The sequence below is a fragment of the Carcharodon carcharias genome, chromosome 10 (genome assembly GCF_017639515.1).
Source record: "Carcharodon carcharias isolate sCarCar2 chromosome 10, sCarCar2.pri, whole genome shotgun sequence".
NCBI lineage: Eukaryota > Metazoa > Chordata > Chondrichthyes > Lamniformes > Lamnidae > Carcharodon > Carcharodon carcharias.
In genome coordinates, this window is record NC_054476.1 from 74186680 (window position 1) to 74199275 (window position 12596).

A 12596-nucleotide genomic window follows, 5' to 3' on the forward strand; every position below is an offset into this window, starting at 1 on the left:
GGTTGGGATATTCCTAGTTTGGAGAACTGGCTAATTTCCCATACGTGATTTGTCTTTGTGTTTTTGTGGGTGCGTGGTGTTCAGTTTTGCCATAGCAGAACAATGTACAATTGTTTTAAATCAAACCTGCAAGCTTGCCAATGGTGGGGTTTCTTCCTCTGCCAGCAGCAGATGACATAAACATTTGTATTGCAATCATGGAAATTACTGGCCCAATTGTCACTTCATTGGCCTTCTAGAACTTTGTCTAGAATGGCTAATGGATAGGGCAGGGGCAAACAATTTGAAGGATTATGCGCTTGAGCAACAGTTCTGGCTGTGTTTATCTATTGGGGGTGGGTGGTATTTTCTAGGTCTGTGTGGGATGAGTTAAATCTTCTCTTATGCTGCTACAAATAAAGGTAATTTTCATGACCTTCATTCAGTTCTGCTCGGAGTGTTGCCTACTCAGCATTCCCAGGGACCATGAAAGTTTTGGTGTTGTCAGTTACATAACGAGGCACTCTTGAGTCAAGGGCTGATATATAGATCTACTGCAGCATAATAGGGTGGTCCCCGAGAATCTCTTCCCTGGATATTCCTTTAACCTGGAGCAAACACAACTTTGACTTTTTTTTTGACATCCTTAATGTGGAAAAAATCAAAGGGCATTTCAGAGGAAAAAGGTGATGATTGCCAAATGTTTACAGGGGCAGGAGTGAACTTAGGGGAGGTGACAAAAGCTTTATAGGTATGAGTTTTCAGGATAAAAACAAAAAAACTGCGGATGCTGGGAATCCAAAACAAAAACAGAATTACCTGGAAAAACTCAGCAGGTCTGGCAGCATCGGCGGAGAAGAAAGGGTTGACGTTTCGAGTCCTCATGACCCTTCGACAGAACTTGAGTTTGAGTCCAAGAAAGAGTTGAAATATAAGCTGGTTTAAGGTGTGTGTGGGGGGCGGAGAGAGAGAGAGAGAGAGAAGTGGAGGGGGTTGGTGTGGTTGTAGGGACAAACAAGCAGTGATAGAAGCAGATCATCAAAAGATGTCAACAACAATAGAACAAAAGAACACATAGGTGTTAAAGTTGGTGATATTATCTAAACGAATGTGCTAATTAAGAATGGATAGTAGGGCACTCAAGGTATAGCTCTAGTGGGGGTGGGGAGAACATAAAAGATTTTAAAATATTTAAAAATAATGGAAATAGGTGGGAAAAGAAAAATCTATATAATTTATTGGAAAAAAAACAAAAGGAAGGGGGAAACAGAAAGGGGGTGGGGATGGGGGAGGGAGCTCAAGACCTAAAGTTGTTGAATTCAATATTCAGTCCGGAAGGCTGTAAAGTGCCTAGTCGGAAGATGAGGTGTTGTTCCTCCAGCATGAAGCAGCACCAAAGTAATCATCGATATACTGGAGAAAGAGTTGTGGAAGGGGGCCCACATGGGCCCCAGCTATACCTGTCTCTTTATGGGGTATGTGGAACATTCCTTGTTCCAATCCTACTCCGGCCCCCTTCCACAACTCTTTCTCCGGTACATCGATGATTACTTCGGTGCTGCTTCATGCTCTCGTCGGGACTTGGAAAAATTTATTAATTTTGCTTCCAATCTCCACCCCTCCATCATTTTCACGTGGTCCATTTCTGACACTTCCCTTCCCTTCCTTGACCTCTCTGTCTCAATCTCTGGTGATAGACTGTCCACCAATATCCATTACAAACCCACCGACTCCCACAGCTACCTCGACTACAGCTCCTCACACCTCGCTTCCTGTAAGGACTCCATCCCATTCTCTCAGTTCCTTCGCCTCCGTCGCATCTGTTCCGATGATGCTACCTTCAAAAACAGTTCCTCTGACATGTCCTCCTTCTTCCTTAACCGAGGTTTTCCACTCACGGTCGTTGACAGGGCCCTCAACCGTGTCCGGCCCATCTCACGCATCCGCCCTCACGCCTTCTCCTCCCTCCCAGAAACATGATAGGTCCCCCTTGTCCTCACTTATCACCCCACCAGCCTCCGCATTCAAAGGATCATCCTCCGCCATTTCCGCCAACTCCAACATGATGCCACCACCAAGCACATCTTCCCTTCATCCCCGCTATCGGCATTCCATAGGGATCGTTCCCTCAGGGACACCTTGGTCCACTCCTCCATCACCCCCTTCTCCTCAACCCCCTCCTATGGCACCACCCCATGCCCACGCAAAAGATGCAACACCTGCCCTTTCACTTCCTCTCTCCTCACCGTCCAAGGGCCCAAACACTCCTTTCAAGTGAAGCAGCATTTCACTTGCATTTCCCCCAACTTAATCTACTGCATTCGTTGCTCCCAATGTGGTCTCCTCTACATTGGAGAGACCAAACGTAAACTGGGCGACCGCTTTGCAGAACACCTGCGGTCTGTCCGCAAGAATGACCCAAACCTCCCTGTCACTTGCCATTTTAACACTCCACCCTGCTCTCTTGCCCACATGTCTGTCCTTGGCTTGCTGCATTGTTCCAGTGAAGCCCAACGCAAGCTGGAGGAACAACACCTCATCTTCCGACTAGGCACTTTACAGCCTTCTGGACTGAATATTGAATTCAACAACTTTAGGTCTTGAGCTCCCTCCCCCATCCCCACCCATTTTCTGTTTCCCCCTTCCTTTTGATTTTTTTCCAATAATTTATATAGATTTTTCTTTCCCCACCTATTTCCATTATTTTTAAATATTTTAAAATCTTTTATGTTCTCCCCACCCCCACTAGAGCTATACCTTGAGTGCCCTACTATCCATTCTTAATTAGCACATTCGTTTAGATAATATCACCAACTTTAACACCTATGTGTTCTTTTGTTCTATTGTTGTTGACATCTTTTGATGATCTGCTTCTATCACTACTTGTTTGTCCCTACAACCACACCAACCCCCTCCACTTCTCTCTCGCCGCCCCCCCCACACACCTTAAACCAGCCTATATTTCAACTCTTTCTTGGAATCAAACTCAAGTTCTGTCGAAGGGTCATGAGGACCTGAAACGTCAACTCTTTTCTTCTCCGCCGATGCTGCCAGACCTGCTGAGTTTTTCCAGGTAATTCTGTTTTTGTTATGAGTTTTCAGGAGGCTTGTAAAAATGGTGAAAGCAGCTCAAAAAGAGGGTTACAAACTTTGGGTGGAATCAGTTGAAGGTTTGGAACAGTTGGAAGGTGAAACAGAAAGAAAAGAGGTTGGGGCCTGAAAGGTATTAGGAATCCAAATTAATTTTCATTATAAATCATGCATGTAAACAAGTTACACAGTACTTTATCCTTTACAAAGAAATTCCGTTCTTGAGCAATTTAAGACTGGATTGCTATTTATGAATAACTTTTTATAGCCCATTTCATATCGGTCCATTGTCTTGCTGCTTACGTCGGTTTCTACTTAACTACGGATACTCAAGTACTGCCTAATGTCTGTTTAAATAATCAAGTATTTAGCTCAAGAGTTCAAATTAATGTAAAAGTCTCCCCAGATTCAGGTCCTGCTGGCTCCTGATGGATCCAAGAAGCTTGTGTAACGCTGTTGTGATTTAATTGTGTGGGTGTGTGTGTCTGTGGGGTTGGTTTAATCTCTGCTAATTGTCTGTCATCACACAATTCACCAGAAAAATAATACTGTTTTTTTGTTGAAGTGCTCTTTACTATTGACTTATCATTACCGTTGGGTTCTATCATCCTCTGCGATTAGCTTTTTAGTTATGTGGTGGGTCTCTTGGCACCGGCTGCATTTTTGCACTCCTCCTGTTTCTTCTCCTTTCAGTATTCTGAAGCATAATTTTACATTAACAACATAAATCATCTGTGCTGTGTAGTACACAGAGCCATGTGTTTTCTGTTATTGATTCACCATGCTAATTGGTTGAAAGCCTTGAAGTGGAAAGGCTTGAGCAACATCAATTCTGGTAATATTGACAGCACTGTTTAAGATAATTGTTATGTCCATTTTTTAAAAAGAAGTTTTTTTTCTTTGAAGCATGTGCTTTGCCTCTTCAGACTTTATTTTTTAAGGATGCACTTTTAATTAATGTACTTTAATGTCCAAGGTTTACAGTCGCGGTGTTTTGGGGAAATTCAGAATGGCAACTTATCCCCATGATTTATATATATATAGTAAAGCTTGTTATGTAAGCATCAGCTGGGATAAGCACCACCAACTCAAAAGGTGATTGACCAGAGTAACCTGCCCATGATAATCTAGCTGTTAATGATGCCTTTTCTTTGCAAAGCACCTAAGTAGTCTTTGACAGATGTGCTTTTCTAGCTCTTTTTCCCACTCAACACATTATATATGGTATGGAAGGAACATTCCTCGACTGTTGGCTGTAATTACAGTACAACTGCAATCATCCATGCTCCAATTATCTATCTCCCCCATTATCAACAAGGATTTCCATGGGACAGAACTCTGTGATGGATGTGAGCACATTGCATCTGCTTACTCATCCTGTACAACTTAAATCACCTTCACAGCTCTAGAAAAAAGTAATTTGTTTTGTTGTGTTTAAGGTATCATACATGTTGATTCAAAGTTTGAGGACTCTATTATCTGCCAATTTCCATTATTTACCAGGGTCTCCTTCCATGAGTGCAGTATTTTGTTCTGAGCAAATGTAATCTGGTCTCATCTGTACCATACATTGATAGATTAATTCATACTAATATTGGACCCAAATGACAGACTTTCAACTTTGCCAGGAGCAATGGAAAAAAATTGAAGGCAATTGAAAGGATAAAAGTAACTTAAGTTAGAGGCTACCTTTTTTTGTACAAAAAAAAGTTTAGCAGCATTTCCCACGTAGAGACTCCTGTAGACTGTTACTTGGCTTTTGACCTTTGCAGTGTGAAATCCAGAAATTCTTCCAGCTTTTAAATTATAGTTCTTCGTAGGAGTTGAGTGGAGAAGTCACCTTTCTTAACAACTTGATCTCTTAAGTCCCAAGTTCAAATTCTGCCAATTTAAGTCAGACATGGGGCAGAAGCAGTTTAATGGCTTTTAAGCAACATGCACTATATTTAAGCTGGTTGCAGTTTTATTTTAGTCTGAGTCAGAAAATCAGAGTAACAGATGGAGTTAGATAGCATTTGGTGCTGTGTAAGTCTGCTTGCTGATTATGCAGTTTTCTTCAGGGCAATTTTGGGAGCTCTAAAGTAAATGATCTGTAATATCTCCCATATGACATATGGGATCAGCGGGGGGCCACTGACGGTAGATGTGTAATGGGAGGTGATTTCATGATGGATGTGCCGATGGCAGTGTTTTTACCATTAACACTTGTTAGTCAAACTATTACTGTTGTGTGAGAAGTCTACTAATTGAGCTGTACAAAAATTGGGTGGGGAGCATTGAAAAATGAGGTGAAATTTTGAGAATTGATCAAAGTGGTTGAGTGGAAATAGAATAAGCAGAAAAAGAGCACAGATGGGTAAGGATAGACAGCAGAGAGCAAAAGATGGCGGCAAGAAAGAAAATCGGATTCTGTCTGCTTTGCTGTTGATTATGGGTAATTTGTTATTGCTCAGAAGGTGTTTTTTGAACCCTTACACTGTTAGATTTAAAACTTAGTTAAAATGAGAAGAGAAATTGGGCTCATGTCTACATTACAATCTACAGAGAAACTTAAGTGAGAGCTCCAAGAACTCCTGAACTTGATCAGCCTGACTCAACTCTTTGACTCCATTTATTCTATCTGTTACGTGCCCCATTTCATAATTCTCTTACCCCAATTTCTGTGGGACTTCTTAATGGCTTACTTTTCCATTTACTCTACAGGCAGCTTTCACTCTCTTTTTTTCCTCTAAGTGGATCCCTGGGAATGTTTATTTATTTGCAGTTACAGTCTCCAAAGGCTTGAGGGAATTTACTTAGCAGTTTCACATCAACTTTATAACGGTTTTCCAAGTTTCTTCCCTTTATCTAATCATGCATGGTTAGTAATTATTTTTGCATCAATAAGTATCTATTGTTGGAGCTTGACAATTTATATTTGTGATCAAAAGGTACTTTGAAAATGTAAGCATTTATGCAAATATGCAGTAAATGCAAAAATTGTAACTAACTCAAATCTTTGTTTTACTGTACCCAATTTAACTTCCACTGGTTTGTGTGTTTGTTTACATGTGCAGTATATATTTAATCACAGTGGGGAATTTTGAGTTAAGTACCCGGTTCAGGAAAAAACGTTATCATTTTGAGTAAGTGGAAGTTTGCATGTTTGAGTGATTTGATGCCTGAACTCCCATGAACCGAGAGCCAGTTATGTACCTTTCAAGTGTAATCAGCTGTAGCATTCTCAGCAAATGCATCTCGAATTCTACACTTATTTGAGAATGCAAGGATTTTGCTTCAGAATGAGATGAGTTGCCTGTTTACCGTAGAATGTCACTATGTTTTGAGAGATGATGGGATCCCATGTATGCTTAATTTGGGTTTAGCTGTTCATTGTCCATGGGAAGGAGAGAAACTGATCTTCAATGTTATTTATTAAGTAGTTTTGACATAATTACCTCTACAAGAGGTGACAGTTGCACTGCAGCCTGGATAAAAAGCTTAGAAGGAACTACTTACTTCACCGAGTGATTCTCTTAGAAGGGAGCTGCTTGCCTTTCTGTTGGAGCAAAATACCTGGAACTGAGACAAGATGTGACAAAGCTCTATATTAGGTGGTTATGGAATGCGGAAATAATGGAAGGCTGCACTAACCAAGCTTGAAAGCTTGACATTCCAGAAAGTGACTATAAAATGAAAGCATAATCCCATTTCAGTTACCTATCGTAACAGCACAACAGATGTGTCAGACTGTGATGTTGGGTATTGAGTTAGTGTTAGGAAACTGTTTAAGTTATATTTGTATTTGTCTGTGTTAGAAATTAAGCTGTAGCTTTAAGGTTAAGTTGAATTTATGTTTTTCTATTTGTTGGTTAAAAGGTGAAGCCTGGGATCTAGTTTCATTTTTGAGTGGAGACAACAAGTCTCAGGCTTTGTGTGTCTGTATTCTGATGAGATTTTTACGACTCTTGAAAAGAAGTTAAAAGGCTAAAAAAAAACTGCCATTGCTTAGCAACAGGGGCCCAGAGAGAGGGACCCACAGAGAAAACGAGAAAAGCAGTTTCAGGTCAGTAGAAACCAGGATTCCAGAGAGGCGGGACAGATAGCAAGTCTCAAACTAAAGTTGAAGCTAGCTGCCAGGAGCAGCTAGACAAAGAGGAAGCTGCAGGAGCAGGTTTCAGAAACTGAAGAAGAAAGTCCCCAAATCCAGGGGAGTGAAACAAGAAAGATCCCTAGAGGACAGCCTAGCCAAAAGACCAGGACAGGAATCTGCAAAAGGCCTTGTTCTGTGGAAGTGGTGGAAGTAAGAAGCAGAGAGGAAATCTTCAATCTTAAAGGGAGAAAGCTGCAGGATGCAGATTTAAAGCAATATAGACGTGCAAGAAGCTGGAAGATCTGTAACTCTTTACTCTGAGCATATGAAGCAGTGGTGTTCTGTTGGCACGGCTGAATCGGCGAGAGAGAGTGCGTGGAAGGAAGCTTGAACACACGTGGCAATCCAGGGGAGAGGAACATTGGAAGGAGAGTTCGAAACCCTGGAGGTGGACCCTTGCGGAAGGTGTCTGAGAGAGAGCATCGTTTAGGAGAAGATTCCAGAGTAAGTTCTTCAAGAGTGGAGATTGGTAACTCTCGTGTGAAAGGCGGAGTTCAGTGAGACCTGTGGGCACATGGTGGAACAAGTGTCTGGGGGGAGTTTTGGAGAGATCCAGAGCGAATGTTTGGAGTGGCCTCTGTCACTTGTTTTCAGAGTGTGGTGTACCTGACCACAGATTGCCTATTGGTTTACATGGACTGCACATTTACTGTGGACAATAGAGTACAAAATAGCTTTTGCAACTTGTGTTATCCTTACAAATCTGTATATATCTGGAAAGGTTTAGTTGTGGGTGAGAGAGTATTGTAATATGGTTCATCTTTTCTTGTTTAATAAATGTTTTATTCTTTTGTTAGAAGTTCATCAGCTGACTCCTATGACTCTGTTCAGTAGTCATTCTCCACATATCTAAACAAAAAAATAAAAGTTAGGATCTACCAAGCCAGGTTCCACCCTGGGATCAGGCTTGTCCAGTAGAAACATCAGCTGGGATCATAACACTAGAATAATTTCACGTTGTACTCATGAGTAATAGCATTTAAAGCTGAGAATTCTATCGCAGGTTAGTAGCTGAGGTGATGTAAAATGCATGTTTTGCAACAGGGAGGTAAATATTTTCCGAGGTCATAGACTTGCTACTGTCACTGATTGGTAATTATAAATTCATGCCAAATTCTTTGAACTAGTTCATTTTTAAAAAGAAAAACATTGCTGTTGCACGCACTTCATCTCAGTGCGCATTAGAAGCAGCACCGAGAAGGTTCACTCGATTCATTCCTGGAAAGAAGGGCTTAACCAAGAAGAAAGGTTGAACAGGTTAGGCCTATACTCGTTGAGTCTTGAAGAATAAGTGGTGACCTTACTGAAACATATAAGGTTCCGAGGGGACTTGATAGGGTAGATACCTGGAGGACTGTTTCCACTTGTGGGGGAGACTAGAACTAGGGACACAGTTTAAGAATAAAAGGTCCCCCTTTTAAGACGGAGATGAGGAGAATTTTTTTCTGAGGGCTATTAGTATGTGGTATTCTCTTCCCCAGAAAACAGTGAGGCTAGGTGTTTGAATTTACTCGAGGCAAAGTCGGACAGATTTTTGATAGACAAGGGAGTTGAGGGTTATGGGGATCAGACAGGAAAGTGAAACAGAGACCACAACCAGATCAGTCATGATCTTTGTGAATGGCAGAGCTGGCTCAAAGGGTCAAATGGCCTACTCTTGCTGCAAAGTCCTATGTCCCTATGTGTCACTTCCTAGAACTTGTTTCCCATCATGCTTCATTGATTTACTTTTACTCCTCTCTGTAGGAATTCCTCTGCAATTCCCAAATTGTGAACACCCTCTTGTCGCTCACAAACCCCAGGCTGCATTACCAGTGCTCCCAGACCCATATACTGCACCCTATGCTGCTGGATTCCAGTGCTCGGTGATCCCTTTGATGGATTAGACAGGAGTATGTGGGGGGAAGTCATGCTTGATGGTCCAAAAGGGGCAAGAACGGTTTAGGTTTTTTTTGTCTGAGCCTTCCCACAAGGCTGCTAGATGCTGCTCCCCAATAATACTATGTCCTAATAATCTTCCATAATCAGTTCACACTGGTTTTCCCACTACCCCAAACTTAGGTAAAAGCTCCAAGCATCCTGAGTACTCCTGGACTCAAGAATAGCCCTACACCTCTCTGTTAGGCTTCCTACCCCCAATCCCATGTTACAGACCCCTACCTGGCGCTTACAAATCCTAGGCTGCATTATCTGCATCCCTACCCCTTGTACTGCTCCTTATTCTCCCTGATATTCTTTCCATCACCAAGACCAAGCATTTACATCTCCCTAAAATTGCCTATCTTCATGTCTCCCACAGTTCATCTGCTGGGAAACCCTCATCCATGGTTTTTTTTAAAAATTTCTAGACTTGATCATTTCAATACTCTCCCACCTTGCACCCACTCGAAACTTGAGGTCATCAAAATGCTGCTGCCTGTATCCTAACTCGCATAAGTCTCGTTCTTCATGACCGCTGTGCTCTCTACATTGACTCCCAGTCTGGCAAGGCTCAGCTTCAAAATTCTGATCCTTTTTTTCAAAACCCTCCATGGCCTTGCCATTCCTTTTCTCTAACATACTCCAACCCTACAGCTCTCCAAGACATCTGAAATTCTGGCCTCTTTCGTGTTCTCAATTTTCATTGCTGCACCATTGGTGGCCAGGCCTTTGGTTGTTAGACTGCAAGCTAAGCTCTGGAATTTCCTCCATAAGCCCTTCTGCCTCTTTACCACTCCTTCTTCCTTTGAGATACTCCTTAAAATCTGCCTCTATTACCTGTTCTTAGTGTCAAATTTGGCTTAATGATTTCTCCTTGAAGCCCCTCGAGACTTTTTACTAGGCTAAAGGTGTTATATTATTGCAATTTGTGGATCCTAGAACTGTACACTGTTCTTTCTCACTGCTAACACATCCCAGGATCTCCTTGCCCACTTACTCCAGGACTACACAAAAGGTTCAGAGAACCGTTCTTTGCAATGCTCTGAAACCCTTTTTCCAGTGCTCCTTGACCCTGATTCCTTTCAAACTTTGATTATAGAATTGAATACTTGAAGATGCTAGTTTACCTTTCCAGTGTACACACCACCACTTCTAATGCTGGTAAATTGGTGTCCCAAGCTGGAAGCCTATTCTCTAGAAAAGTGAAGACTTAAGGGGTGACTTAAAGGAAGTCTTTGAGATTATGAAAGGGCTTGATAGGATAGACATGCACAGTAGAAAAGATGATACCACTTGCAGGGGAGACCAGGATGAGAAGCTGTGAATGTAAGATGGTCACTAATAAACCTAGTAGGGAATTAGGAGAGACAACTTTACACAGAGAATGGTTAGAATGTGAATGTCTCTACCATAAGCAGTAGTCAAGGTGAATAGCATAATTGCATTTAAGGGAAAACTGGATAAATGCATGAAGGAGAAAGGAATAGAAGGATATGTTGATAGGCTTTGGTGAAGAAGGGTGAAAGGTGTGGAGCATAAATGCTGGCATTATCTTGTTTGGCCAAATGACCTGTTACTGTACTGAAAATACTTTGAAACAATGTATAATATATAACACCCTTGTTTTAATAAACCTGATTTATTCTGAACAACATTATTTAAATAAAAGCAAAATACTGCACATGAAATAAAAACGAAAGGCTAGAAATACTCAGCAGATATGGCAGCATCTGTGGTGGGATAAACAGAGTTGAATATGACTTTTTTGGGGTTCTGAGAAACAGTTATTTTCGATTCTAAAGGTTAACTCTGTTTCTCTCTCTACAGGTGCTGGCAGACATGATGATGAGTATTTCTGTCACTTTCAGCTTTTATTTGCACCATGTAAATGTTTGCGTGAGCATCAGTATCCATTTGCACTGCATCTCTGTACATCTGTTTTGTGGACAGTCTTGCAAGTAATCGTCTCCTATTTCCCCGCCCCTCCCTTCCCCCACCTCTTCACCCTCTCCCGACCAATGTTTGCCTTTCATAGCTCAAAAGGAACAAAAATAATGTCTCGGCATGTGGTATAATATAGTAAATAACTATACAATGTCACCTTAGTGCAACAGTACATTTACATCTTTTTCATATCCTGTGGTTATTTGCATATCTCTGTGGACCCTGAATCAATTTGAGTATGAATATGAAGTAAATTGTAGCAGAACATTTTTGTTATAATGACAACAGTAGTAGATTTTATTCTACTCAGGATTATTGTAGAATTTCTGCACCAGAATCAAAAGTGTAGTCAAATTTATGTTTGTTTTAAGAGAACACTTCTGCAAATTTGTGTACTTTCAAACCTACATTGTGAAGATGTGAACTATGTTGAAATGCATCCTTACGTCAGCCTGATATTTCAAAAATGACACTTGTTCTTCTTCCTCCCCAACAAGTAGCTGATAGTTGAATTTTACAAACATAATGCCTCATTAAAAAGAAGGCAATATTTTGATTTTGTTTTTCTCTACATCTTCGTGGTACATAAAGCATTGCATTCTTAAATGGAAGAAGTGAACACCAGCAAAGCTGTTTGACTTGAGTTGAAATGAATAGCATTATTAACTTATTCATTTGGCATTTGGAGATTGTAATGTTTCTCCCATTGCTTTCTTGTGTTGAAGGGATGGAGGGGAAAGGTCACGCCACCGAGCTCCAAGAAATGCAAGAATGACAGCCCCATCACTGGGACGTTTTGTTCCCCGGTAAGACCGATCGGTTAACTGTCTGTTTATAAGTTCGGTGCCTGTTGAAATGTATTTGCAGCATTCGTTCGAAGATAATGGAGCTGCATGAGTGCAGTTGACTGTGATTGGCAGACAACTTGAATGATTGAGAATTAATTTGAATGTTTCAATCAGATTTTCTCCTGGATGCCAACCCACTGTATGACTCTTAAGTTCAATATTTTGGTAATAATTTTCAAATTTTTTTTCTTTAATTTTCTCTCCTCTCTAGACCAATGGATCCCCTCTCTCTCTTCTTCCCTAACCTCTCCCCATACCTATTAAAATTAAATAGGCAGCTTGAGTATCCAATTCAACAGATCTCTTGCTGTGGGAGAGATTGTGGGGAGCGGATGAAGAGTACATTGAACAAAAAAAAAATCCATTTGAGTCACATACTTCCATCTTCCCCTTTTAAATCCTTACTTTACATGAGACATGGTGATATAACGATGGTGTACAGACATGCTCTACTGGAGAATGGCAGGATTTTGGTTTCCATCTCCAATTTGTTTGTATTTCAGAGATCAGGCAATATCCCACAGTGAAAGAAGAACATTCCAAGCTGAAGTAAAATGAAGGGTTACGATAGGGGAGTTTAAACATTTTTTCACACTGTTGTCTTGTGAAGTAGTTGTAGAGAAATTTATAAAATATTTTGGCTATCAACAAATTCATCAAGTTAAGGTGGAAATGTGCTACTG

At 41.0% G+C, this 12596-nt stretch overlaps 1 protein-coding gene across 4 annotated transcripts in view; it reads left to right on the forward strand.

Annotated features, from left to right (window-relative positions):
* The window catches only part of LOC121283200 (activating molecule in BECN1-regulated autophagy protein 1-like), a 508780-nt gene that overhangs the window by 240587 nt on the left and 255597 nt on the right, over window positions 1-12596 (forward strand). For all 4 annotated transcript variants that reach the window (XM_041197450.1, XM_041197453.1, XM_041197452.1 and 1 more), the window contains one exon: window positions 11791-11871. In XM_041197450.1, the coding sequence (XP_041053384.1) occupies window positions 11791-11871 (81 nt within the window). The remainder of the gene's footprint in view (window positions 1-11790; window positions 11872-12596) is intronic.